This window comes from Apium graveolens, chromosome 3, assembly GCF_009905375.1.
Source record: "Apium graveolens cultivar Ventura chromosome 3, ASM990537v1, whole genome shotgun sequence".
NCBI lineage: Eukaryota > Viridiplantae > Streptophyta > Magnoliopsida > Apiales > Apiaceae > Apium > Apium graveolens.
The window spans coordinates 295,155,272-295,181,236 of NC_133649.1; the positions used below are offsets into that span (position 1 = coordinate 295,155,272).

The 25,965-nt window shown below is 34.4% G+C and overlaps 2 protein-coding genes and 1 long non-coding RNA gene across 3 annotated transcripts; 1 reads left to right on the forward strand and 2 right to left on the reverse strand.

The window, feature by feature from the left end:
• Positions 1 to 188: 188 nt before the first annotated feature.
• LOC141713655 (uncharacterized) lies at positions 189 to 3,371 on the forward strand. Its single transcript, XM_074517164.1, has 8 exons — positions 189 to 347; positions 934 to 1,046; positions 1,792 to 1,863; positions 2,045 to 2,080; positions 2,430 to 2,475; positions 2,602 to 2,689; positions 2,896 to 2,953; positions 3,160 to 3,371. Exons 1-8 carry the CDS (start codon positions 269 to 271, stop codon positions 3,208 to 3,210), a joined length of 543 nt encoding a protein of 180 aa, XP_074373265.1. The 5' UTR covers positions 189 to 268; the 3' UTR covers positions 3,211 to 3,371.
• Positions 3,372 to 3,914: 543 nt separating this feature from the next.
• LOC141713654 (chaperone protein dnaJ 49-like) lies at positions 3,915 to 7,593 on the reverse strand. Its single transcript, XM_074517163.1, has 2 exons — positions 6,370 to 7,593; positions 3,915 to 4,050 (listed from the first exon to the last, which is right to left on the reverse strand). The coding sequence occupies exon 1, from the start codon at positions 7,461 to 7,463 to the stop codon at positions 6,381 to 6,383; it is 1,083 nt and encodes a 360-aa protein (XP_074373264.1). The 5' UTR covers positions 7,464 to 7,593; the 3' UTR covers positions 3,915 to 4,050; positions 6,370 to 6,380.
• Positions 7,594 to 22,549: 14,956 nt separating this feature from the next.
• On the reverse strand, positions 22,550 to 25,873 carry LOC141711159 (uncharacterized). Its single transcript, XR_012571251.1, has 3 exons — positions 25,757 to 25,873; positions 25,533 to 25,602; positions 22,550 to 22,769 (listed from the first exon to the last, which is right to left on the reverse strand). It is a non-coding gene; the product is annotated as an uncharacterized LOC141711159 (long non-coding RNA).
• Positions 25,874 to 25,965: the final 92 nt, after the last annotated feature.

The following is a 25,965-nucleotide window of genomic DNA, read 5'->3' on the forward strand; positions in this document are numbered from 1 at the left end:
AGAATTATTTTTAAATGATAATTATTAGAAATAAAAAATAATATATTAAACATTTTTAAAATATTAAAATATGTTAATTTTTTCTCGATATCGATTAATAATCAGTAATTAGTTTCTATTCCCAATTTGTACTTGGAATAAAGTAACATAAACCTTGGTGCATAAAGCGGGTATATAGCAAGTACACGCCTGGTTAACACACACACACACACACACACACACACACAGTGTAACATAGAAATCTGCGGCGGTTTGAATTAGAGGAGAAATGGGGTGGATCGGAGAGCAAGTTGATTCAATCAAGTCTATTCAGTTCAGGCAGCTTATCACTCAGACCATCTCTCTCGGTTATCCCTCTCTCTCTCTCCCCCCCCTCTCTCTCCCCCCCCCTCTCTCCCTCTCTCAATCTCTCTCTCCCTCTCTCAATCTCTCTCTCCCTTTCTCAATCTCTCTCTCCCTCTCTCAATCTCTCTCCCTCTCTCTCCCCCTCTCTCAATCTCCCCCCCTCTCTCAATCTCTCTCCATCCCTCTCTCTCCCTCTCTCTCCCTCCTGATCTCTCTCTCCCTCCTTCCCTCCTTCTGTCAAGATTTGAATAAAGATAAAGTTTTTAAATTGAATCACATTTAACAAGATTAATCTTTTTTCCTGAATTGGACTTGTATTCATGATTTTCTGTTTCTTGATTTTGTAATTACAGAACCTACTACAAATTTTTAGGGTTTTTGTAATTTATGGTGAATTTTAGTGATTAAGTTATTGAGAATGTCTTGGCAAAAAAAAAAAGTTATTGAGAATGTTAAAAATATTTTTGGGCACAAGAGGTGTTTTTTTATTTTGTATGTTAAAATATTTATTCTTGTGGAAATGTTGTGTCTTTGTTAAGTAATTGTGGTATGGGATTAATTAAGCTTGCGTTTTTAATTTATGTACAGGCATGATTGTAACCTCAGCGCTAATTATATGGAAAGGATTGATGTGTGTAACTGGTAGTGAGTCGCCTGTTGTTGTTGTGCTTTCTGGAAGCATGGAGCCTGGTTTTAAGAGAGTACGTGCTCATTCTAGCAATATGTTCGTTTTATCGAAGTTCATTTTGTAATTATTTAGCAACTCTGCCTGTATGGTAAGATCCGTTTTCACCATGTGTAAATAATCTGTAGTTAATGACTTATATCAATATTCTAGAAATCCCCCATCCGACCCTATAATTCCGGAGTAATTACAAGGCTTTGGCCCAATTCAATTTTTGAATCACTATAAACTCTTCTTGAAGAGTATGTTATATAATAAACACGAGTAGTACATATTATAATAACAGACTTCTGATTTGCTCCAGGTAATCACCGATTAGTGATAGGAACATCAACTTCCGATTCCCGATTTTTATGACAATCTTAATATTAATGTAAGAAGAAAAATATGCCTGTTCAGTTGGCATTTTTCTAGAAACAAGTATCTGCTTTTGCTTCTTATGTATATGAATGTCGTGAACACATTAAGCAAGTTATATAGTTCAAGTGAAATTATTGCATTGATATATCTAATTTTCATATGCCAATGGCAAATCTGGTCGGAAACAATTGTGAGGAAAATGTCAAATAATATGTTTTCTCCATATCCATACCAGATTATATTTATTACTCTCTGAGATTATTATTATTACCACATTTGACACATTGCTTCCTTTAAGATAGACAATTATACGAGTCAATTTCCAATTTAAATATGTACAGTTATAAAGTGTATATCCCTTCTTATGGTGTTTTATAAATAATGCTATGCTTCCTTTGCAGGGTGACATTTTATTCTTGCATATGAGCAAGGATCCCATTCGTACGGGAGAAATTGTTGTGTTCAATATCGATGTAGGTGATATGATAGTGTTTATTTACTTAAGTGCATAATTTGTTTGTCTAGAAATTTATAAATGTTTGTTTTTCTTCTCACTGTTCAAGACTTTGTTAATAAGATTTTTTTTAGGTTTTATGTTGATTTTCCAAGATATTAACTACAATCTCGTTTTTTGTCACTATTTTTGCCTTGCAGGGACGTGAAATTCCTATTGTCCATCGAGTTATTAAGGTGATCATTTTTGAATGCCTTATTTATTTTAATTAAGTTTATTGTCATCCACCTTTACCTGTCAATGTGGATAATTGAGATTCAGGGAAGGTTCTTATTAAGTAGTGGGCTGTACCATTAAGTATGAGCAGGATGCAGACTACACTTTTCAGATGAAGGAACTGGCTAGCAAACGTTATGCTAATAAATATTAAGTGACCATTTAGTATGGGAATATTACTATTCATCTTACATGTAATCATGTATAACATTGACCAGAAAGTAGGCGATTCTTAGAAATTGTATTATACACAGGAAAGTGGTCACATGTAATTAGTGTGCTCTACCAATTTCATTTTCTATCTTGTAGGTTCACGAACGCCCAGATACCGGAGAAGTTGATGTCCTTACAAAAGGTACAAAATGTTTTCTTTTCTTTATATAACTCTTCTAACATGGATCTATTTGTTTTATAGAAATTCATTTTAAAATTTTCACTCTTCACAAATATACCTTCCATTTCTCGTTCTTGGTTCCATCAGGTGACAACAATTTGGGGGATGACAGACTCCTGTATGCTCCGGGTCAACTCTGGCTGCAACGCCATCATATTATGGGGAGAGCTGTCGGGTAACTTAATTTTCAGTTTTTTATTCCGATGTTTAAAGCACGATTATTTTTACAGCCATGACAGTTTTTCCATCAGCTGGCTCCTCCATTTTGCAACTGGTTATTTGTAGTCTTCTGGAAGTTGTAGATAAATATAATGAGTGCGATTGGTATCAAAAAGTTTCTTTGAGTATCTGAATTTCTCTTCTCTCTAATGATATATGCAGATTCTTGCCCTACGTTGGCTGGGTAACAATCATAATGACTGAAAAGCCTATAATCAAGGTTTGAATCTTTAAGTTTTTGACAAATTGTTTTGAGTTTAATCCAACGTTGGGCGAGTTGCATTTCATTGTCTTAAACAGCCCTTTCTTACTAATTTTAATTAAGCTTCACTAATGCATATACATAAGCTTCACTAATGCATATACAAGTACAATTGCCTTTAATTGCATATAAGTTAACGTTGCAATTTTTATTGTATGTTGCAGTACATATTGATCGGAGCTCTAGGCCTGCTTGTTATTACATCAAAGGAGTAGGTTTCAAGTCTGTCTTTTGTCTCCTTAAACCGCTAAAACGAGTAGTGGAATTTATGTTGCATGGGTACAAGACCTAGTTGTAACTTGTCGATTTGGACACATACATCTGTCATTAGTACACCGGTGCTTGATTAAAAAGAATTTATTTATTTCCGAGACTATATATTAGCCTTCGAGCATACCTGCGAGATGTAGTTGAAGTTTATATTCCCGCAAGCGAATCTTATAACCCAAAAAAACAGTTGTGTTAATCCATTTCACCGAGTACGCCATTACGCCATTACGCCATTTACACTTTTAACTTAAAAGGTGTTTTATACACTGTATTACCATAGTTTTCTGGGATTGAAAGTTCATCACCTTTAATGGGGCGATAAGCTTAAATATAGCTGGTTTACTGGAGGAATCATTTTATTCGAGATAAATACACATTGTATGTTAAAAATACAATTCATCAGACATTAAGATACTGCAAGTATCATTTTATTCAAAAAAGAAATATGTTCAGAAAGTTCTTCAAGGTTATCGCTGCCGCTTATCTATTATTACACAAGTATTATCACCGCAACATTTCAAATAAACGTATGAAGTATAGACCTGAAAATGTAAATAGTTGCATACGAATCTAGACAATTTGATGTTTATAATATAACATGGTACGACATAAGATGTCACTCCTTATAAAAAGTATAAACTTTCTTTTTGCAAGTAACACTGATCGTTTGTTACATAGATGGCAGCAGCACCCCTAGTAGGTTGTGCATCGGCATTTGTTCTGTCATCTATTTGCTTCCAAATGCTGCAGAAATCCATCTAATTGGTATTCTGGCTCTGCATAACCTGCATATTAATTGTAGAGGTTCAAAATTAAAGAATTCTTTGTTAATATTAATCTTAAAACGAATTAGATGATCCATATCCAAACAAACGAATAAACGAATTAAACAGTTCTTTCTTTGTTGGTAACTGAACAACGAATTAGATGATCCTCGTCCAAACAAACAAATAGAAGAATTAGACAATTCCCCCAAAAGAATTAGTTATTATAAAATGAATTATTAACAGCTGAACAAGACAAGGCAAGACTCAGGAGCCTCTTAATTTTTGACAATTTGAGATTCTGGAATGATTACAGCCATTTTAATATTCATAGTAAACCTGGACTAATTCTAATCAAACTTTACCTCTAGACCTGATCTCGCATTTAAGTAAAAGAGAAAACTGCTAAAACAATTCTACATAATCCCTTATGAAATACGACAATACAATTAAACTAATAAAAAAATTATTGACAAAAAAAAAATAAAAATATTGCATATTTCTTAAATCTGAATAATATTCTCTCCCTCCCAAGTTACTTGTACACTTTGACTTCAATACATGTTGGAGGTTTTCTTTAATACTTGTAAATTGTCAATATTTTCATTATCCTAGCACACGAGCAATTAATTGAATAGACTTCATACCGCATTATATTTCTATTTTCGTGATAACCTTTTGATGCTTAGACTATCGGTACAAAAGCTCCTTTTTAATCTTCATATATAATAGCAGAAGTAATTGGTGAAACATGTAACCATATGACGGCTTCTGAATTCCATCAAAATTAACACAAATGTAATACTTAAAACTTGTTATTTTAAATTAAAGCGTTACAGCAGCTGACGGTTGTGGGGGTAGAAATGGTTTTTGATTTCAGAGGCAACAGTATAAGCTCTAACACAGAAGGGGCTGAAGTGAAATTGTCAAGAACTGCAGGCTAAAAAAGTAAACGAAAGCAACTGTTGGAGACGAAAGAAAATTTTGCAAACTTAAAACAGACGTCTGGTTTTCATTATATTCTACAGATATATTCTACAGAGTACAGAATGGGGTTTTGGCTTGTAAAAGTTCAAGGACTAGTCAATAAACTTTGGACAGTAAAGGGGTACTGAATAACATTCTGATATAGATCATCCAATAGAAAATTTGTGGTGGCGCAGGATTGGGATTACATTTTATGCATTGGTTCAAATCCTCACTCCATCATCCCTTGTACAATGTACTTGAGCAATTATGTACAGTTACGAGCTATATAAAAAATAAATAAATGACTAGAAAGATATATAAAGGATTCTAAGGCTCTGACACCAATTTGATGCTGCACAGGTTTTAAAAAAATGATGAGATGGCAGATAAGACTTTTAAATAGAAGAAGAATTTTTTATTAAAAAAAACGTCAATTCAATAACTTGCATCAACAATTGTTTCAAATATGGAATTACAAAAAAAAATTATAACAAACCTAGACTTTTCCTAATCGAACTCAAATTATTAAAGTTATTCTAGACTTCAGGAGTTCAACTATATGATGCTAATACATAATTGAATTAATCAGCATTAATTTACTATTTATTTATCTTATATCTAGATAGCAACAGAAAACATTTGCTTAAAAATTCAAAAGAAGTTCTCAATAAAGAAAGAAACTAACCATAATAACAACAATTTTTCATCCACATAGTGAAGTAAAGTTCTTGTTATTCTATTGACCATTTATGAGGGGGAATGGTGGGAGTCTGATCTCAGAATTTTTGTAAAATGCATTAAGAGAGGCACTGAGAGACTTTAATGAATTTAGTATTCTGCTCAGCTTTGCCTAAGTCACCTACAATTAAATCCCCTGAAGAGGGCTATGTTTCAGTTGATTTTATGGTTCTCCCTATTATTGAACTTGAAAAAGAAAACCAAACTAAGGATGTATAAGATTAAAACCATGATTGCTAAAACATAACTACATGCCACATGAATGTACACACCTATATACACTGGCATGGGAACAATAAGAACATTCTTCTGCAGAGTTACCCGCACATACCTTGCTTTGGTGTCACCAATAACTATTGACTTATCCGGTGCCCCACCAACAATAGTAATTTTGGAATTCAATACAATTAATAATAGATAATTACAGTACAAACTTTGATTCAGCTAAATTAAATATCAAATGCAAAATCACTCTCAACTAGACTTTAACAACCATCTAAAAAAACCACCAAGAAACAAATTTAACATTGCATCAAACTGAGGAATATACTAAAATCACAATGTTTGTATTTATATTTATTAAAATGCATATATAATTCAATAAACAAAACCATCATGGAAATGAAATTAGACCTGTAAAGTCATCAAGCCGCTGCTGCCTGAAACTGCTTTAAAGCATTGCAATGTGGTGCTTCTTTAATAAAACCCCACTGAAGCCGCTGTCTCTCAATCTGACAATTTTGAGTAACAATTGACAAATACTCTCTTTCAACCCTCCATTCAAGCTCCGCACGCTCATTGCTACCTATAGGATACTCCTGCTCAAAATTCCTTGACTTAACATAATAATCGACACCCTTTGGCGTAGTAACCAAATGTTGATAAGGATAAGATCTTCCAAGACTATAAACAGGCTCCGGAGACGGCCACAAGCTCAACAAAACAAACAAAATCACCGGCAATAACTGAATCAAAGTCCTAGCATTCGAACCACCAGCAGAACCATTATTATTCCCCATCCTCACATTCACTCCATTCCCAAACCCAAACCCCCGAAACTGCGTTGCAGCACCAGGATTCATTCCCCCAAAAAAGAAATTCCTAAAAATCTCATCCGCATCAAACTCACCATCATCGTGAAATCCATTAAACCCTCGGTTCCTCCTATCCGGTCTACGTTCATAAACAACCTCATCAGAACCAACAACATCATACCTCTTCCTACTCTCCTCATCATTCAAACACATAAACGCTTTCGATACCAACTTGAACGCTTCCTCAGCTCCCGGAGCCTTATTCTTATCAGGATGAACCTTAAGCGACAATTTCCGATACGCCTTTCGAATATCCTCAACACTAGCACTTCTCTCTAACCCTAAAATATCATAAAACTCCTTCTTCCTCCTAATTTCCCTCACAATCGACACTTGCTCCTCATTATACGCAACCGAACCCGACGACGACGAAGACGAAGACGATCCAGTACCTAAATTCCTCCGCCGGGGAGTCGAATTAGCATCAATTTCAGTAAATTTAGGTTTCGAAGATTCGTTATCGATCGGAGAATCTAAAGATTGAATCTTTGAGAGTAAATCATCGATTTGGAGAGAAGGATCGAGACGGCGAGCTTTCGAGATGAATTTTAGAGCGCGAGATCGATCGCCGATGTCGAGTGCGTCGCGGCCGATTTGGAGACACTTGATTGCCTCGTCTTTGTTGCCGTCCATGGTGGATCGGATAGTGGGGGTGATTCGGGTCGGGTCGAAATGGTGGGATTAGAAGATGATTGATTTGATTAGGGTTTCATTCACGACAACTGCAATCTACAATCTACACGTCGTTTCTGATGTACATAACACTAGCAGGATACTTTAAAGTAATTTTATTTAAGTAATAAAATTTTTTTTTATTGCTGATTTTTTAAGAGTAATGCAAGATGTCTCGAAATTTTTTACCAAATTTTGTCCTTAATATTATCAGACGAATTATTATTTGTTTTTAAGTCAAAGCAAATTTATATACAATTAAAGGATAAACAATTCAAATTACGCAGAGACAAGTTAAGCGCGCAATCGTCAAATCGGATTTTATATCAAAATGTCCAACGTTCTTGTCACAAATTATCAAGTGACTATCCGATTATCACGGAGACTGTTTTGGCCACTATAATCACTATATATATTATTATATTATTATAAATCTTTTAAAAACATTGACCTAAAATTAATTGAACCGATGATGGTTTGTTAGAAGAATTAATAATAGAGAAGAATATATTTTTTTTGTAATCGGTGTGGCTCGCATATCATTTGCAAATTAGAATTCCATTAATTTTCGGTTATTTTTTTTAAAGATTAACAGAGTGATATATATATTGATATATATATTGATCGTGGATATCGGATAACCACTTGATAGTTTTTGACAAAATGAGTAGACACTTTCATATAAAACCCTCGTCAAATCTATATACTTTTTCGAAAATTATAATGAGTTTCTGGTGGCAACTATATACGAAGAATATCATGCATGTCTTGTTTCGGTGCAACTTTGCTTAGCGATACTCGGAGAGCGGTACTCGGAGATTGTTAGACTGCAGAACCTAATTTTTGTCGGACTAAATGACACGAATATAGACGCAGTTATAAATGCGGAAAATGTGGGTAGTAATCCCACATTGTCAAGTTAATTTGAGCCATAATTTAAGAGGACGAATGTTGCGTGCGCGCGACGAGTGATACTTGGAATGTGTTCTCCTCCGAGAGAGCTTTCCGAGACATTTGAATCACTCAAAATGACTAGGAGATGGATGAGATATGATCATCAAAAGATAGTCTATTAGTAGTGGAAATTTGTGTAAAAGAATGAAAGTCCCGCATTGAATTTGCAAAGGAGAATGCATAACTTTATATAGTAAAACACTTATGTAATGTTCAAATGTGTTACTTATGTATTGCTCCAACACCTACGTGCGCGCGCAGGGGGTGCAAATCTTGGGATTTCGAGGGGCAATCAGAGGCTTGCGAAGCCTTCAAGCTTGCTCGCGCGTGAGACGTGCAGATACGAATGTAGCTAAAAAATTAGCCCGAATAATTACGGACTAGTTTTGCTAAATTTAATTTTCACTGGGCTTGGGGTTTTAAATTCTTAATTCGTTTTTTATTATGAATTATTATAATTGATTTATCGTAATAATAATCTGATTCAGTTACGTATTTGATTATTAATTAACGCATTTTATATAATTACGTGTGAAGTAGCTCACACGTTTCCCTCGAGCCTATATATTATCGTATCAGGTTTAGGGTTAAGATGAATTGATTCGATATACAAAATTGTAAGTCATATGTCATAGGCCTATTTGTATATTCGAGGATTCGACTCAACTCAAATAAGTATGTAATAAGTAAATAGTGGATCAAGCATCAGAGAGATCTCACAAAGTAACATCTGTCAAAGAATAAAGAAACATTGTTCATCTGCAGACTTGAAGATTCACTGGAAGAAGTTCAAGCATTTGATCATGCCTCAGTGATATAAATCAAGATCGTGGATTTAATCAAGTGACAGAGATCTCGTCAAGGTATCATTTATTACAAGGATTCAATCAGAACAACAAAGTCAAGACATGAAGAAACGTCACGAAAGTTAGTCACTCATGAACCAGACAGTACATCGAGTGTCAGCATTGAAGTGACGGAATTGATTCATAAGTCTCAGAGACTTTCAGAAGATTGTCAGAAGAAGGGATGCTGCTCAGGGATAGTATTAATTCTCTATTAATTAATTAAGTCATATAATCTAATTAAGAGAATAAATTATATCTGCAAGGATTAATTTATTGATTAATTGAATTAAATTGATTAATTAATTTAGAATTAATATTAAGGATTTTCAGAATGTTAATTGATTAAAATCTGTGATAATTCTAAAAAAAAGACAACTGATTGTACTAGTATGACAATCGGTATGACAATTGATAGTCATACCGAATGTCTTGCTAATTCAGTTGATTGTATTGATAGAATTTTCAATTAGATTAAAATCAATTATGTATTCAGAAAAACAATTTCAATTGTACTACTATGACAATCGGTATGACAATCAATAGTCATACCGAAAGTCTTGCTAGTTCATTTTAATTGTCTTCCTAGCTCTAATAGATTGTCTCACCGAAAGTCCTTCAAGCTCAAATAGATTGTCACACCAGTTCAACAACTTCGGCTGTGATTGTTTAAAAGAAAGCAGAAGACAATATCAACACATAACTCAGCAAAAACAGAGCAGCACATACAGAACAAGAAAACACAGCAGAAAACAAAAGAAAATATTTCATCATTCATCTGCTTATTCAAGATCAAATATTCTAGTTTGTTAATGTTAAATCCAAACCACTAGAATTACTTATCTTGTTCTTGTATATCAATCTAGCGGATTAAAATCCCTAGAACTTAATCTCAAATCGCTTTTAGCATTTGATCTTTTAATTACAAAAATAGAAAAAGTTCATGTCGAATTTATTCTAAATTTGTAATAATTGATTTGAGATTAATCCCTTGTAATCGATACCGTAGTTGTAACACCTTTCAAGTTTAATAAAAGTTTTATTTAACTTGAATTTTGTTTCACAATTTTATTCCGCATTTTATTCGACGAAACGGTATTGTTTGCATTCAACCCCCCCCCCTTTTACAAATAAATTGGGACCTAACAATTGGTATCAGAGCCTTCTGATTAACGTACAAATCAAGATCCTAGACTTTTGTGTTTCTTTCACTTCTTGAATTTTTATTCACTCAAAAATTCATAATGACTACACAAAAAGTTGGAATCGTTAAAATTCCACATTTCGATAAAGAAAATTATGTGATGTGGAAGAAGAAGATGCTACTGTTTTTACAGGTTGCTAATCCCAAATATTTGCAAGTGTTGAAGAAGGGTCCAAAAATTTCTATGGTTATTGAACCAGAGGTAATAGAGAATGATGTGGTGATCACCAAAGCGAGAACTTATGTGAAGGATCCTGAGGACTTCTCTCCTGCTGAAATAGAAGAAGCTTCCCTGGATGCTAGCCTTCAATTAATCTTAGTAGATTCCCTTAATCCCCTAATGAACAGACATGTGATGAATTGTATAGATTCTAAACATATCTGGGAAACTATTGAGATTATTAATGAAGGCACAGAGGAAGTTAGGGAGAACAAACTAGAAATCCTAACCTCTGAGTATGAATACTTCAAATCTAATCCAGGAGAAGGAATCACTGAAGTGTTTGAGAGGTACAATGCATTGATCAACAACCTGAACATTAATGGTAAATACTATTCCATCAGGGAGGTCAATAAAAAGTTCCTTTTAACACTGCCAACTCATCTCGAACATAGAATCACTGCCATAAGAGAAGCAAGAGATCTGAGTGAGATTTCTTTGGAAAGGCTCTATGGTGTGTTAAAGACTTATGAGTTGGAGCAGATTCAGCAGAAGGAAGTTTACGGGAAAGGAAGAGTGGTCAGCACGTCTACTGCTCTGGTAGCTGATGAACAACAACAACAACAACAACCACTATATCAACAACAATCTCAACAGTCAGATAGAATGGTACAGTCTTCCAAGGTTGAAGATAATGTGATAGTAGCAGAATTTGATTCACCTACTACAAATCAATCAGGAGATGATTATTATTCCTTGGAAGAACTGGAGCAATTGGAGGATGAGTCAATGGCCCTGATTGTCAAGAGATTCTCAAATGTCAGATTCAAAAGGAATCCCAAGTTCAAGTACAAGTCCAACTACAACAGATTCCAGAAAGGTGGATCTTCATCCTCTAACACCAGCAGTGGTGGGTATAAAACAGGGATGGTTGATCGAAGCACCATTCGATGCTTCAACTGTAATGAGTTGGGACACTTTGCCACAGAATGCAGGAAGCCAAAACAAGCAAGGAAGAACTCTTACGATTCTAATCAGAAGAGTAAATCTGAAAGGGCGTACCTGGCAAAGGGAAGAAGCTGGGATGATACTGACAGTGAAGATGAAGAAGTTGGGAATCTTGCTCTCATGGCTAGTGATGCAAGCACCTCATCGTCAAGAAAAGAGGTAAAACTTTCTGATGCTGAAATGGTTTATCATCTAAGAGGTAACTTAGATTGTGCTCGTCGTGATAATGAATTGTTAAATCAACAAATCAAAGACCTTGAGAAAGAGGTCAATGAATTAAGACTTGTGCACATTAATCAAGATAAACTTAAAGACCAAGTATCTTTTCTAGAGAATAGAGTTGACTATTATAGACAACTCGAAACTATTCTCAAAGACAAGATCACCGGTCTTGAGGCTAAGGTTAAAGCTTACTTTAATTCTTGTTCGAAGTCCAAAGAGTTTTACAATAAGCAAGCTGTTAATCAAACACATGGAATAGGTTATGATTACAATGCTGCTATTGGAAAATTAGGCATAAACTCCCCTCCTCATGTATGTGCTAAAGGCAGGGAAGTACCACATGTGCTTAAGGGTGTTGATGAACCCCTCTATAAGGAATCAATTGCTGAACCATTTGATGAGACCTCTTTTATTATTCAAGAAGAAATCCGTGCTGAAGATAATGCTAATGGGAAAGCTGTCTCCAAGTCAAGTGTGTCAAAAGTTCCAGTCAAGGTTGTGAAAGCAACTGAGACTAACTCAGACACACATGAGTTGGATAGCACAAATGCCATGTCTACCATGCATAAGTTGCCTATTGTTAATCCTTCTCATAAAGCATGTGGTGTTCCTGATTGTATGTCTTGTGCTTTTAATCTGTTGTTTGCTTATTTTAATGGTAAGCATGCTTCTAATGATAAGACTACTCCTCGTCAGCATGTGAATAATAGAAAGCATGATAGGTCTAAGACTGCTAGTCCTCCTAAAGCTAGAAAGGAGACATTTGTGCCTAAGCCTAAACATAAATCTGATAAGGCTGTTTTAAAGGTCAAATGTTCAGTCATTGAGAATGTTGAGAATAGTGAAATTAAGAATGTTGTTTTGCCTGATAAAGGCCAATTTTACAAGTATGCCGGACCCAGCCAAGCTTGGGTTCCGAAGAAGCTCTAATCCATTTGTATTGCAGGGCATTAAACAGGTACAACCGGTAGTGTGGATTCTTGACAGTGGATCGTCAAGACATATGACCGGAGATAGAGCCCTGCTATCAAATGTGGTTGAGAAAGCTGGCCCAGTGGTTACCTTTGGAGATAACAGCAAAGGTTTATCTGAGGGATATGGCTGTTTGCAAGCTGGATATGTTATCAGTGAAATTTTGTATATTGTGCTAGGTTATTATCAGGAAGCAGTATCTAACATATAGCACCAGTGATGAGACTTGAGAATATTACGACATATCAGGCACCTGCTGCACATTACACTTGGAATTGGACTCTAGTAAAATGTGTACAAGTGTACTCCTGGTTGGTGAGTCAAAAGAGGAAGTCAGTGCACCACAGTTCATGGACTTTGCAGCTGCAGATCTAGTGGACTATGCAATCTCTTCTTCACAGTCTCACTTCAGGTTGGTATGAACTAGTGTGCTACTCAAGCAATCGTCAAGAACATGGTATGGCACTCTAACTGAAGTTATAATTTTATATGAATAAGTAGAGTCGTCATATTAATAACTATCTTATCACTAGGCACAATCATATTATTTTATATGTGCAGTGGTATATTGGTTATGCAACATAACAATTAGTATATAAAGTACTTGACAAGTATCGGTCAATGATATCTTGTTAACATTATGTTGCAGATATTTGTAAGCTTTTGACATGAATGAGAATTACTTAGACTTTACCCTAAGTGATCAATGTTTTATCCAAAACTCATTCATATTGAAAAACAAAATCAAACTTCTTTCTACATTAGTGATTTCTTATTTCATGTAAAATCTTTTGAAATCACTATTGTAAATCATTTTATCTCTCTATAGTGCCATATGTTCTGTGTTACAGGTTCAGTCTCCAATGACTTTCTTTCATTGACAGTCATAAGGTTGAAAACCCACAACGTCTATCCCAGACTGTAAAGACAAACACAGAAACAGAACCAACCAACACTCTCTTACCACTAAATGTAGTATGAATGAGCGTGAGGGAGATAGTGCCTTAGTGCACCACATAAGGAAGGTTCTGTAGTCAACCCAGTAGCTCTGTCTCCTACATAGATGAGTAGTATTTAAACCGAGACAACTGCTAGCCCCCATACATCTTCTCAAAAAGATGTAATGGCTGAAAAGGCACAAAAACAGTTACTAGATTCATTCTCTCAACAGGGTGAGTCTATTGAATTTTGCCTGTCGGCCAAGGTATCCTATGTAGTGTCACCACTTCAAACATAAACAATTCTTGATGCACAACGAGAGGTTACACACACAAAGGATGAGTTGACGGAAACAAGAGTTTCGACCATTTTAAGGTCAGATTCGATTGTTCAAGGTTCGTTAGTGGACCAATTGCCTTTACAGGTGTTAGGAGAGGATACTGATCCAAAAGCCATATGTCAGTGGTCATTGTCTACCTCCCCAGGCTTAAATCCCCTGGATGCATCTGCGGATAGTGGATCTGACATAGGTGCAGATCGGCAACTTGTTGATAATGATTCAGATATTACCTGATGAGTCACAAGGAAATGTCTTCACAGACATTAGAAGGGAACCTTGATCTTTATGCTAAATTCTTTGGATCATTGTTTACCTTCCCAGAATTCAAATCTGGAACCCTAAAAGGGAAACTAGCAACTTGTAAATTATGACTCAGATTCATCTGACGAGTTTAACAGGGATGGGGATTTGTGAACTCCCATTGCACCACCTGTGACCTCCTTAAGGATGGCTAAGGTGATTTTCCTTGCAGGTACAGCTGGATTATGGAGCTATGAGAGAAGAGTGATACACTTGTGAGAATGAGTGTAAACACGAGTGGAGAGAAGAGGGATACACTTGTGAGAATGAGTGTAAACAAGAGTGGAGAGAAGAGTGAAACACATGTGAGGTACACTAAACAAAATCACACACTCACAGTGAGGAAGAAAGAGAAACTACTTGTTATTTCTTTTCCAACCAAGTGAAATATGAGAACTCCTTCAGACGACGGCATACATTCCTTCTTTAAGGGGGAGATAAAAGCTTAAGTAATAGTTTGGAGGATTCCTCAACTAAGGGGGAGAAATAGCAGGGAGGAAGAAAAAGATCCTAAAAATGTACACCACACCACACCACACCATTGTTGTTTGTAACTACGGATCCTATTGTACGGGAGAGGTGGTAAACACAAGGTGATTTCCTAGTAAGGGAAGAAGCTGTTAGGGGAGTACCATTGGTTTTTATCTGCGGATCCTATTGTACGGGAGAGGTGGTAAACGAAGGTGATCTTCTTTAATCAGTTGATTCTCATAGGGGGAGAAGCAAGAGAGATATGGGCTTCTCAAAAGGAAATGTGGTTGTACAAATGAAGATGGAACTACTTGAAGATATGTTCAGTCTAGAGGAACATCTACTTCGAATCTGGAAAATGTTAAATCTAGTCCAGAACTTTTCTACTATTTACTTTGCATTTCTGTTTATATCTTTTTCTTATTTGTTAGTTGAGTTATCCTCTAGGTATTTGTGTGTTATTGTCTAACAAACAAATAGGGGGAGATTGTAAGTCATATGTCATAGGCCTATTTGTATATTCGAGGATTCGACTCAACTCAAATAAGTATGTAATAAGTAAATAGTGGATCAAGCATCAGAGAGATCTCACAAAGTAACATCTGTCAAAGAATAAAGAAACATTGTTCATCTGCAGACTTGAAGATTCACTGGAAGAAGTTCAAGCATTTGATCATGCCTCAGTGATATAAATCAAGATCGTGGATTTAATCAAGTGACAGAGATCTCGTCAAGGTATCATTTATTACAAGGATTCAATCAGAACAACAAAGTCAAGACATGAAGAAACGTCACGGAAGTTAGTCACTCATGAACCAGACAGTACATCGAGTGTCAACATTGAAGTGGTGGAATTGATTCATAATTTTCAGTGATTTTCAGAAGATCTGCAGAAGGATGGGTGCTGTTGAAGACTAGAATTAATTCTCTATTAATTAATTAAGTCATCTAATTTAATTAAGAAAATAAATTATATCTGCGAAGAATAATTTATTTATTAATTGAATTAATTGATTAATTAATTCTGAATTAATTTTAGGAATTTTCAGAATTTAAATTGGATTAAAATCTGCATTAAATCAACAAGACAATTGAAAATGAACTAGCATGACAATCAGGATTGTCATACCGATTGTCGTGCTAGGCCATTTTCAATTGTCTCACCGAAAGTTACACTAGGAGGAGGATTGTCTTGCTAGTTCATTCTGATTGTCATGCTAGTTCATTCTGATTGTCATGCTAGTTCATTCAGATTGTCTTGCTAGTTCAATCCATTGTCCTACCGATTGTCTTGCTGAGCTTAGGATTGTCTTGCCAGTTCAATTCTATTCTATTGATTAAAAAGAAGCAGACAAGCAGCAGTTCAATTATCCATCCAGAGAAAAGAAGTCAAGAACATACAGAGAGAAAAAGCAGCCAAATATTTCATCTTATCTGCTAATTCAAAGATCAAATTTCTAGCTTGTAAAGTTAAATCCAATCAACTAGAAATCATTCTCTTGTTCTTGTTTAACAATCTAGCGGATCAAAATCCCTAGAACTTAATCTCAAATCGCGTTTAGCATTTGATTCTAATTGTTGCAAAAATAGAAAAAGTTCATGTCGAATTTATTCTAGATTTGTGATAATTGATTTGAGATTAATACCTTGTAATCGATACAGTTGTTGTAACACCTTTCAAGTTTAATAATATTTTTATTTAACTTGAATTTTGTTTCACATTTTTTATTCCGCATTTAATTCGATTATTCGGTGCTGTTTGTATTCAACCCCCCTTCTACAAACACATTGGGACCTAACAATACATGAAGAAACGTCACGGAAGTTAGTCACTCATGAACCAGACAGTACATCGAGTGTCAGCATTGAAGTGACGGAATTGATTCATAAGTCTCAGAGACTTTCAGAAGATTGTCAGAAGAAGGGATGCTGCTCAGGGATAGTATTAATTCTCTATTAATTAATTAAGTCATATAATCTAATTAAGAGAATAAATTATATCTGCAAGGATTAATTTATTGATTAATTGAATTAAAATGATTAATTAATTTAGAATTAATCTTAAGGATTTTCAGAATGTTAATTGATTAAAATCTGTGATAATTCTAAAAAAAAGACAACTGATTGTACTAGTATGACAATCGGTATGACAATTGATAGTCATACCGAATGTCTTGCTAATTCAGTTGATTGTATTGATAGAATTTTCAATTAGATTAAAATCAATTATGTATTCAGAAAAACAATTTCAATTGTACTACTATGACAATCGGTATGACAATCAATAGTCATACCGAAAGTCTTGCTAGTTCATTTTAATTGTCTTCCTAGCTCTAATAGATTGTCTCACCGAAAGTCCTTCAAGCTCAAATAGATTGTCACACCAGTTCAACAACTTCGGCTGTGATTGTTTAAAAGAAAGCAGAAGACAATATCAACACATAACTCAGCAAAAACAGAGCAGCACATACAGAACAAGAAAACACAGCAGAAAACAAAAGAAAATATTTCATCATTCATCTGCTTATTCAAGATCAAATATTCTAGTTTGTTAATGTTAAATCCAAACCACTAGAATTACTTATCTTGTTCTTGTATATCAATCTAGCGGATTAAAATCCCTAGAACTTAATCTCAAATCGCTTTTAGCATTTGATCTTTTAATTACAAAAATAGAAAAAGTTCATGTCGAATTTATTCTAAATTTGTAATAATTGATTTGAGATTAATCCCTTGTAATCGATACCGTAGTTGTAACACCTTTCAAGTTTAATAAAAGTTTTATTTAACTTGAATTTTGTTTCACAATTTTATTCCGCATTTTATTCGACGAAACGGTATTGTTTGCATTCAACCCCCCCCCCTTTTACAAACAAATTGGGACCTAACAAAAATACAACCGCCTCCTAAACACAAGCCCTGCTCTCTCTCTGTTCTAGTGATAGAATCTTACCCCATTCTAGTTTGCCGAAGGCGCTGTTCGTACAACACCGTCGTCTTCTTGTTTTATCCTGGGAGGTTAGCGACTCGCACATATGGTGAGGCCCCTAATAGCTTTAAGGAGACAGTTATATGACCAAACTCGAGAACGTTTTTGTCATATCTTTTGTTTATTTTTCGCAGTTTATTAATTTGTTATTCGCACGCACGCACTTATATTATTTGTATTAATCGCAGATTGTGGTAACAATTAATGTATTAAAAGGATATTTATTACAAGTATTAAGAATGAATGTTCCATTGTTGGAGTTGATGATCTGTACGAAATACGTGAATGCGAAAAAGGATGATTACGTCTACGTCATTCATGTTGGATCGGAGAGTGGAAATGATTCGGATCAGGCCAAAATGGTGAGTTAGAAGATGATTGATTTGATTGGGATTTCACTCACCACAAGTGCAATCAACACATGTTTGTAATAGGATGGGATATGTATATCACCGGAAACAATTTATGTAGTCATTATATACGCAAAGAAAAAAGAAGGGTCGTTTAAAGTAATTTTTATCTTACAAACAGAAATATGTTTTCAGAACGTAACACCGCCGGAATAGATCCTCAATTGATGATATAATCAGGTTCATAAATAAAATAACATACTAAAAATAATTAGTTGATTTATTTTTTGATCGTTTAACACACAAAATTTAAAAAATTTTGAAATTGTGATAAAAAATTATTGAAACTAAATGTGAAATCAAAGATATCACAATCGATCCTAATTGCACAAGCAAACCTAAAAGTATCACAAATCATTGTTAACCTAGTGTTCAGAAAACCCAATCGCATTAAGTAAAATTAGAATAGCGACATCCCAACTATTTACATGCTGAATATTGGTTATAGACATGCAAAAATGTAAATAACTAAAGTTACGTAGACATACACGCCAAATCTTTATACTTTTTATGGAAAAATAATAGACTCTGAGTGTTTATTATATACGGAATATGCCATGCTGCCAGTGGCGGAGGGAATATTGTTCAAGATGTGTCATTTGACACACCATTATTTTTAAAAAAATCTGATTTTTTTATTGTTGGGCCTCAATAGACCTAACTTACAAAAAAAGCCCATACACAAAAACAGAATTAAAAAGGCTCGGGGCATTTACAAGAAAATAAAACACAAATTTAGCCAGAAAGGAAAATGGGGGGAACACTGTTGTGAGATAAGAAGCTCGATTCCAATTTCCAACATTTATATTACTAGTCTCAGGCTCAATGTGTTTGTTGGTTGTTGAGTTATAGGCTTTTGATTCACTGGGTTTTAGATTCATCAAAATTTCTAATTTGTTAAAGAAAAACAAAGGCTACAAAGTGTTTGTTAAAATGTCGCAGTGAGTTTTTTTCGAAAATCTCTTATTTCTTCTAGCGATTAGTGTTTGCTTCAATATTAGTACAATGAAAAGATCAAGTACCCGAGATATCTCAAGTTTTTTTGCCAAGAAACCGACTACGATAAATTTTTCTCTAGCTCAAGCAAATGAACCGGAAATTAATATCCCTCTGTCACCGGCCACTCAACCCAGCCAGCAAGGTTCTTCTCCGACTCCATCAATCACAATAGTACCTCCACAGGACTTTGATACAGTTAATTATCCACAAGATCCGGGAAAAAAGAAAAAAGTTGATTGATTTTCATCCAAATGAGAGAGATTTAGTAAGTGAGCCTACATACAAAGGGGACCTTGTCAACCGGAAGATTATGTATTTCCTCAAACATTATTCGGAAAAAATCCTCAACGGTTCAATGTTAAATGGTTTGAAACTTGGAGGCCTTGGCTTGGATATAACATCTCTAAAGATGCGGCATTTTATTTCATTTGTTATTTATTCAAATATGAAAATACAGCTGGTGGTGATGCTTTTGTTGGTGAAGGTTTGAAGTGCGGGACCAGATTAAGGACAGTTAGAGATCATGTTGGCAAACACATGAGTTCACGTAACAATGCAGTGATCGCTATGGAACTATTCGAAAAATATAAGGCAGCATTGCAAGTGCTTTATCAAAGCAAACGGAGGAGGTTGTGAGTGCATATCGTAAGCAACTGGAGGCCATGTGAAAATTCAATGAATAGAGGTAATTTTATTTCATTTTTTACTCTTATTTCTGAACATGATCCTAAATATTATAAAGTTGTTCTAAAAATGGTTGCGGGTAATTGTCAGCTTACTTATCCGATAGTTTAGAAAGATATCATTGGTGGGTTTTTTGTTATTCTTGTGGATGAATCAGCTGATATTTTTGATAAGGAACAAATGGCTCTTTGTTTGAGATATGTAAATAAAAAAGGAGAAGTATGTGAACGATTTATCGGTATTGTGCATGTTCCTAATACTACTTTATTGACACTTTTAGCAGTTATCGAGTTATTACTCATGGAGTACTCATTTACTTTCTCTCAAGTTCGGGGTCAAGGTTATGATGGGGCGAGTAATATGAAAGGTGTAATTAACGGTCTTAAAACTTTAGTATTAAATTAATGTCCTTAAGCATACTTTGTACACTGCTTTGCACATCATCTTCAATTAACACAAGTTGTTATTGGTAAGAAGAATTCAGATTGTGGCTAGTTATTTGTTATTGTAGTTGCACCTCTCCTAAATTTTGTGGAGGTTCATCAAAAAGAAAAGAATTTCTTCGTGAAAAACAAGTTGCCTGAGTTGTTGAAGCATTGTCAATAGGTGAACTTGAAACATGAAGTTTATAAATCAGGAGTGTGGTTTAGGTAGGCCATGTGACACTTGTTGGGGTTTTAATTTTAAAACAATATTGAATGTGCTTGACTTATATCCCCCTATACTTGAGTCACATGATGCAATTGCAGAAGTTTCCGATGCAATTGACTCCAATAAGACACAATTTATCACCCACTTGTTGATGTCATTTGATTTTGTATTTGTCACAAACTTGATGGTTGCTTTATTTGGGATAAAAAATGAGCTGAATGTGGCACTGCAGAAGCATGATAAAGACATTATAAATGTTATGGTCATGGTTGACATAACTAAGACTAGCTTACAAAAGATGCAAGATGAATGATGGAATTTTCATATGGACAAAGTCACTTCTTTTCTGGTTAATATGGAGTTGAAGTTCCAAATATGGAAGCAAATTACATTATCCCGGGAAGAAGGATGTATAGAGGTAAGAGCCCGCAAATAACAAATTTTAATCATTTTTGAGTTGAAGTTTTTCTAAGTGTCATTGATCTTCAGTTGCAAGAACTTGAAAATCGGTTTCCCGAGATAAGTAAGGAGTTATTAATATGTATGTCTAGCTTTAATCCTGCAAATCGGTTTGTTGCTTTTGATAAAAGTAAATTAACATGACTTGCTGAATTTTATCCAAGTGAATTTTCAAGTACTGAATTTCTATTCTCCGAGCATTCTCTTGAGAATTTTATCGTTTCTATTTGAGAAGATGAGAGATTTTGGGATTTAAAAAATTTTGCTGAGCTTTCAATGAAACTTGTGGAGACAGAAAAGTCTGTGACTCATGAAAGGGTATATTTGTTGTTAAAGTTAATGTTGATTCTTCCTGTTGCAACTGCAAGTATTGAGAGAGTGTTTTTTGAAATGACACAAGTGAGAGCTAAACTACGCAATAACATGGGAGATCAAATGTTGAATGATTGCTTGATTACTTATCAAGAGAGAGATTTGTTTTTGAATGTTAAGATGAGTGATTTTATAGATAGGTATCAAAATATGAAAACTCGTCGAGAACAATTGTAATCACTCTTGAGCACCTTTTATTATTATATGAATCAGTTTTTTTATGGCGTATGTCTTAAGTATTTGACTCGCCATAGGTAAAATCATGTATCCGCCACTGCATGCTGCATGCATGTCCTGTTCTAATGTAACTTTGTTCGGAAATTTTGGGAGGATGTTAGATTGCGAAACTTAGTTTTTTTTTTGACTGAATGACACATGCACGATTTTAAATTTGCTGAAAGAGTGTTGATTACAAGCACTAAGGATTAATGTGTGATGGTTGGACTGTTTTGCTGAAGTTTGCGACCTAGAAGAAATAAGTGATTGTGAGAAATGATGATTATGCCTATGTTTAATATGAAAGCATGATAACATAATATGATATTAAGATGGAATTGAGTAAGAGAGGGAGACGAAAGAATGAGGTTAAAAATACACACAATAATCTGTTGGAGCTTGATCGTGGTGTAACCACCTGAAGGTTGGATAAAAAGTAAAACATATTTTATATGGACCTGACTAATTATGTGGGCATGGTGTGTGGTTAAAAATGACAGTTTTTAAAGGGACTTTTATCATGGACTAAGAACCAGAGAACTAATAAATATAACGAAAATGTAGACAAATCTATATTTGATACAATTGTTAAGAATTATGGTGATTTACTTGAATATTTTGAGAAACGTTGATCATTTTTATACATACTTTTGTGAATATTACTCGTAATTATTTAAATAATTTGAAAAATTGTCATATATTCGTCACGAGTTCCATTTCCCTTAATAACACCCAATCTTAATAAACAATCAACTACTCTGTACTGTGACCCCACAATAAACACACACACCACAAGTTATAGTCTCAGAGATGAATATCCAAAAAATAACACGAGTCATTTTATTCCAAAATTCTATGCCATTACACCTTAAAAGGGTTTCTGAATAGATTTATATTTCTTTGCCATTATTACATTTAATAAAGATACATAAGTCTGGTACATCAAAAGTTGAAATCCTAGCCTATGGGTAGTTCCTACCTCAGCTACAGCGACATCAACGCCTATAGGAAACTGCAGAACGTTTCCTATCCGCTCACGAATTGGGAGCTTGGTCCTGTTCATCTTTTCTATCTGTTGTTGTGTGATGAAAGAAGAAAGCAAGGGTGAGCAACAAGCCCACCAAAATAAATTGTATAATGATTAACAATATATGAGCATTCTCATAGTACTCATGAAAGTCTTGGTCAAGAAGAAATGAACCAAGTTGATATCTTAACGCGACCAAGTTGCAAAATATTCAGTATATGTACATATATACTTTTCACAATCTTTGAAATCCTCTGACATGTATAATATACACAGAGTTCCAGTTTATAATTGTATAAAAATATCGTTGCAAGGTGATCTCATATATCCAACCTTGTCTCAACGTTTTTCTGAAAATCTTTGTCATGCATAAGATAATCATTAACTAGATATAAGTTAAAAGATGAAGTTACAAGATACTCCAATATACTTATATCTTTTCTGAATACTACTTGAACTACCACCATTCAAGTTATAATTAGTTTCAAAAGTTCATCACGCTGATGAGACTACAAGATAAGACTTGAATAGATTCAATCTTTGAAATATCATTATAAATAATGAAGTTACGAGATACTTCATTAAGTCCTGATATATATATACACACCTATATATATACATTTCATACACTCCTTGAAAACCTTTGTTATGAAAATTATAAACAGAGTTGCAATATCCAATGAATTTGGGAAGGAGAAAACCTTGGCATAAACCTGATTTCTTGCTGATCAGGCAAAGATACCAATAAGTAACCTTTTATACTAGTAGATGGATGAATCTCCCACCGGTCATCACCCTGGCCTCATTAGGACCTTGTGCTGGACCGCCACCCGGCCTCTTACGCGTTGATGAACTGCCACCCCGCCACTTACACTTTGATAGACCGTACCCCGACCTGTCGCTTATGCCGACTCAATTAGATGGGCTTACTTCCCGAACATTGGGCAAGTAATCAAACTGTTTTCTCAAAGCATCAACCTCGTTGCGAATGTAAAATACACCACAGAGCCGGATCCCTCAGGTTTTGAGCGAGTATTTAAATCTCCTTCGAAAGGAGGATCTTAAATATAAAAATGAGTTTTGGGATCCGCCCTAACTTTTAAAAATCATTTTGAAGACTCGAAAACATTTTTAAGAATGTTTAGAGTAATGCTGATTTAATAAAATAAATCAGTCCCAATATATTAAAAAATATCTGAATATTATTATTTAAATAATATTACCATAAAGAATAATCTTTATAAAAATAATTGAAGTAGAAGTTTTAAAACTCATACTTGAAATGAATATTAATAACCAAAGATATACTTATACGAAAGTATGATCTTTATTTGAATAATCGAAAATAAGTTTGATTATCGAAACATTATTCTTTAATAAAATAAAGAATATTATTTAGTAAATAAGCGGAGTTATAAGTCCTCGAATGAATATTCAAGATAATATTCATTAAATAAAATAAGCGGAGTCATAAGTCCTCAAATGGATATTCCAATTAATATTCATTAAATAAAATAAGTGGAGTCATAAGTCCTCGAATGAATATTCCAAATAATATTCATTAATAAAGTTATCGAATAAAATTTATTCGATTAATAGTTTTGAAAACTATATCTATATCTATATATATATATAAATATATATATAAATATATATAAATATATATATATATATATATATATATTATACTCGGGAACATCGACTTCCGGTTTAGAAAAATGTTCACCTTTGGGTCCCATATACTAAGGGTAAACGCCACTACTGCTTATCTCTAACATAGGTATTATGCAACTAATAAGCATTTGAACCAACAGATATATAAATCAAGAATACGAAACAGGCATGCATATATACCATATCACATGCTACAATATATCGCAAGAATTTGCTAATAACAAATATGCATTTATCACAAGATCATGCATATACACATATACATCACAACAACAGTTATACGGGTAGAAAACTTGTCTGAGCGACTGGGGGTTATAAATGGCTTGGGGCGAGTCTGGTAACCTATAAACAACATATAAGTTGGAATTAAACCAAAGTCACTTGTAAATCTATACTTTAACCAAATTAGACTCTAACGCTCGCTTTGCGCTTACTGATTCTCTTAAGTCGCTCGAGTACCCTCGGCTCCACCATTTTTAATAAATTAACCATTAAGGGTTTTAAGGCGATTCTTTCGCGAGTACCTTACCAACTGCCTAATCCACTTTACATAAATGTTTCATACCCCAATTAGTCATTTAAGGTCCTTAACCAAGGTTTCAAAGTAAGGCGAGGGGTAATGGTTCGGTCACAAAACGCCGTTACTTAAAACGGTCGTTTCTCCTAAACCGTACATCTGATTCAAACGAACCACATATCAAAACGAAGCTCGTAACATGAACTATCTAATAATGGCAATGGTCAAAACCTAGCAGTGAGTTCAAGGGTCCTGATTGTTAAGAACAAAACAGTCTTAAAATAAATCGGACATTACGACGGCTATGTTTACGCGATTACCAGATTTTAAACTACTCCAATCAACCACAAATCAACCCATAACCACCCATACCACCAAACTTCATCCAAACCTTACTAACTCAGTCCATAACCTCATGATTTTTCCAACTTATTCAATCTCAAACAAGAGCTACTAATTATACTTAAGGTTCATCAACCAACAACCAAGACTTATAACCCAAAATCATTATAATTCCATCCAAACTCTAAACATACAAGAATCATGCTCTCATGAACTATAACAAACAAAACCAAACCTAATACTCAAAGTAAAGTTAGGGTTTGGAGGGGTTATACCTTCCTTGTAGAGTGGAGAATCACTTAGGAAGCCTTGAATAACCACTAACTATCTTTACTAAGCTTGGATCTTGAAGAAAATATAAGAAAACACAAAGTTAGTTTCTTGAAAACACTATTCACCAAGAACTTTGATGAATTGATTAGCTATGTTAAACATGGAATCTTGAGCTTAAACTTATGGCTCATCTTAGTTATGAATTATGGAAGCTAAAGAAACAAACCTCTTGAATTATGAAGGTGTGTAGCTTGATTTTTGAAATTTTCTCCTTTGTTTTTCATGGAAAAGCCGAGAGCAAAGAGTGGGGGAAGAAGAAAATGTTTTTGTTTTGGTTGCTTTTGATTTTTGTGTTTGTTTTGCTTGTTAATTAGGTTGTTACCATGGTAAATATTGTGTGGCTCACAATCATCCAACAATTCCTTCCCTTATGTC

What these genes read in the sequence shown, in the direction of transcription:
- LOC141713655 (XM_074517164.1), top strand. Translation starts at nt 269, where the DNA reads ATGGGGTGGATCGGAGAGCAAGTTGATTCAATCAAGTCTATTCAGTTC. An exon ending in AGTTGATGTCCTTACAAAAG is followed by an intron (nt 2,476 to 2,601) that starts GTACAAAATGTT and finishes TGGTTCCATCAG; the next exon opens with GTGACAACAATTTGGGGGAT. An exon ending in ATTATGGGGAGAGCTGTCGG is followed by an intron (nt 2,690 to 2,895) that starts GTAACTTAATTT and finishes TGATATATGCAG; the next exon opens with ATTCTTGCCCTACGTTGGCT.
- LOC141713654 (XM_074517163.1), bottom strand. Translation starts at nt 7,463, where the DNA reads ATGGACGGCAACAAAGACGAGGCAATCAAGTGTCTCCAAATCGGCCGC.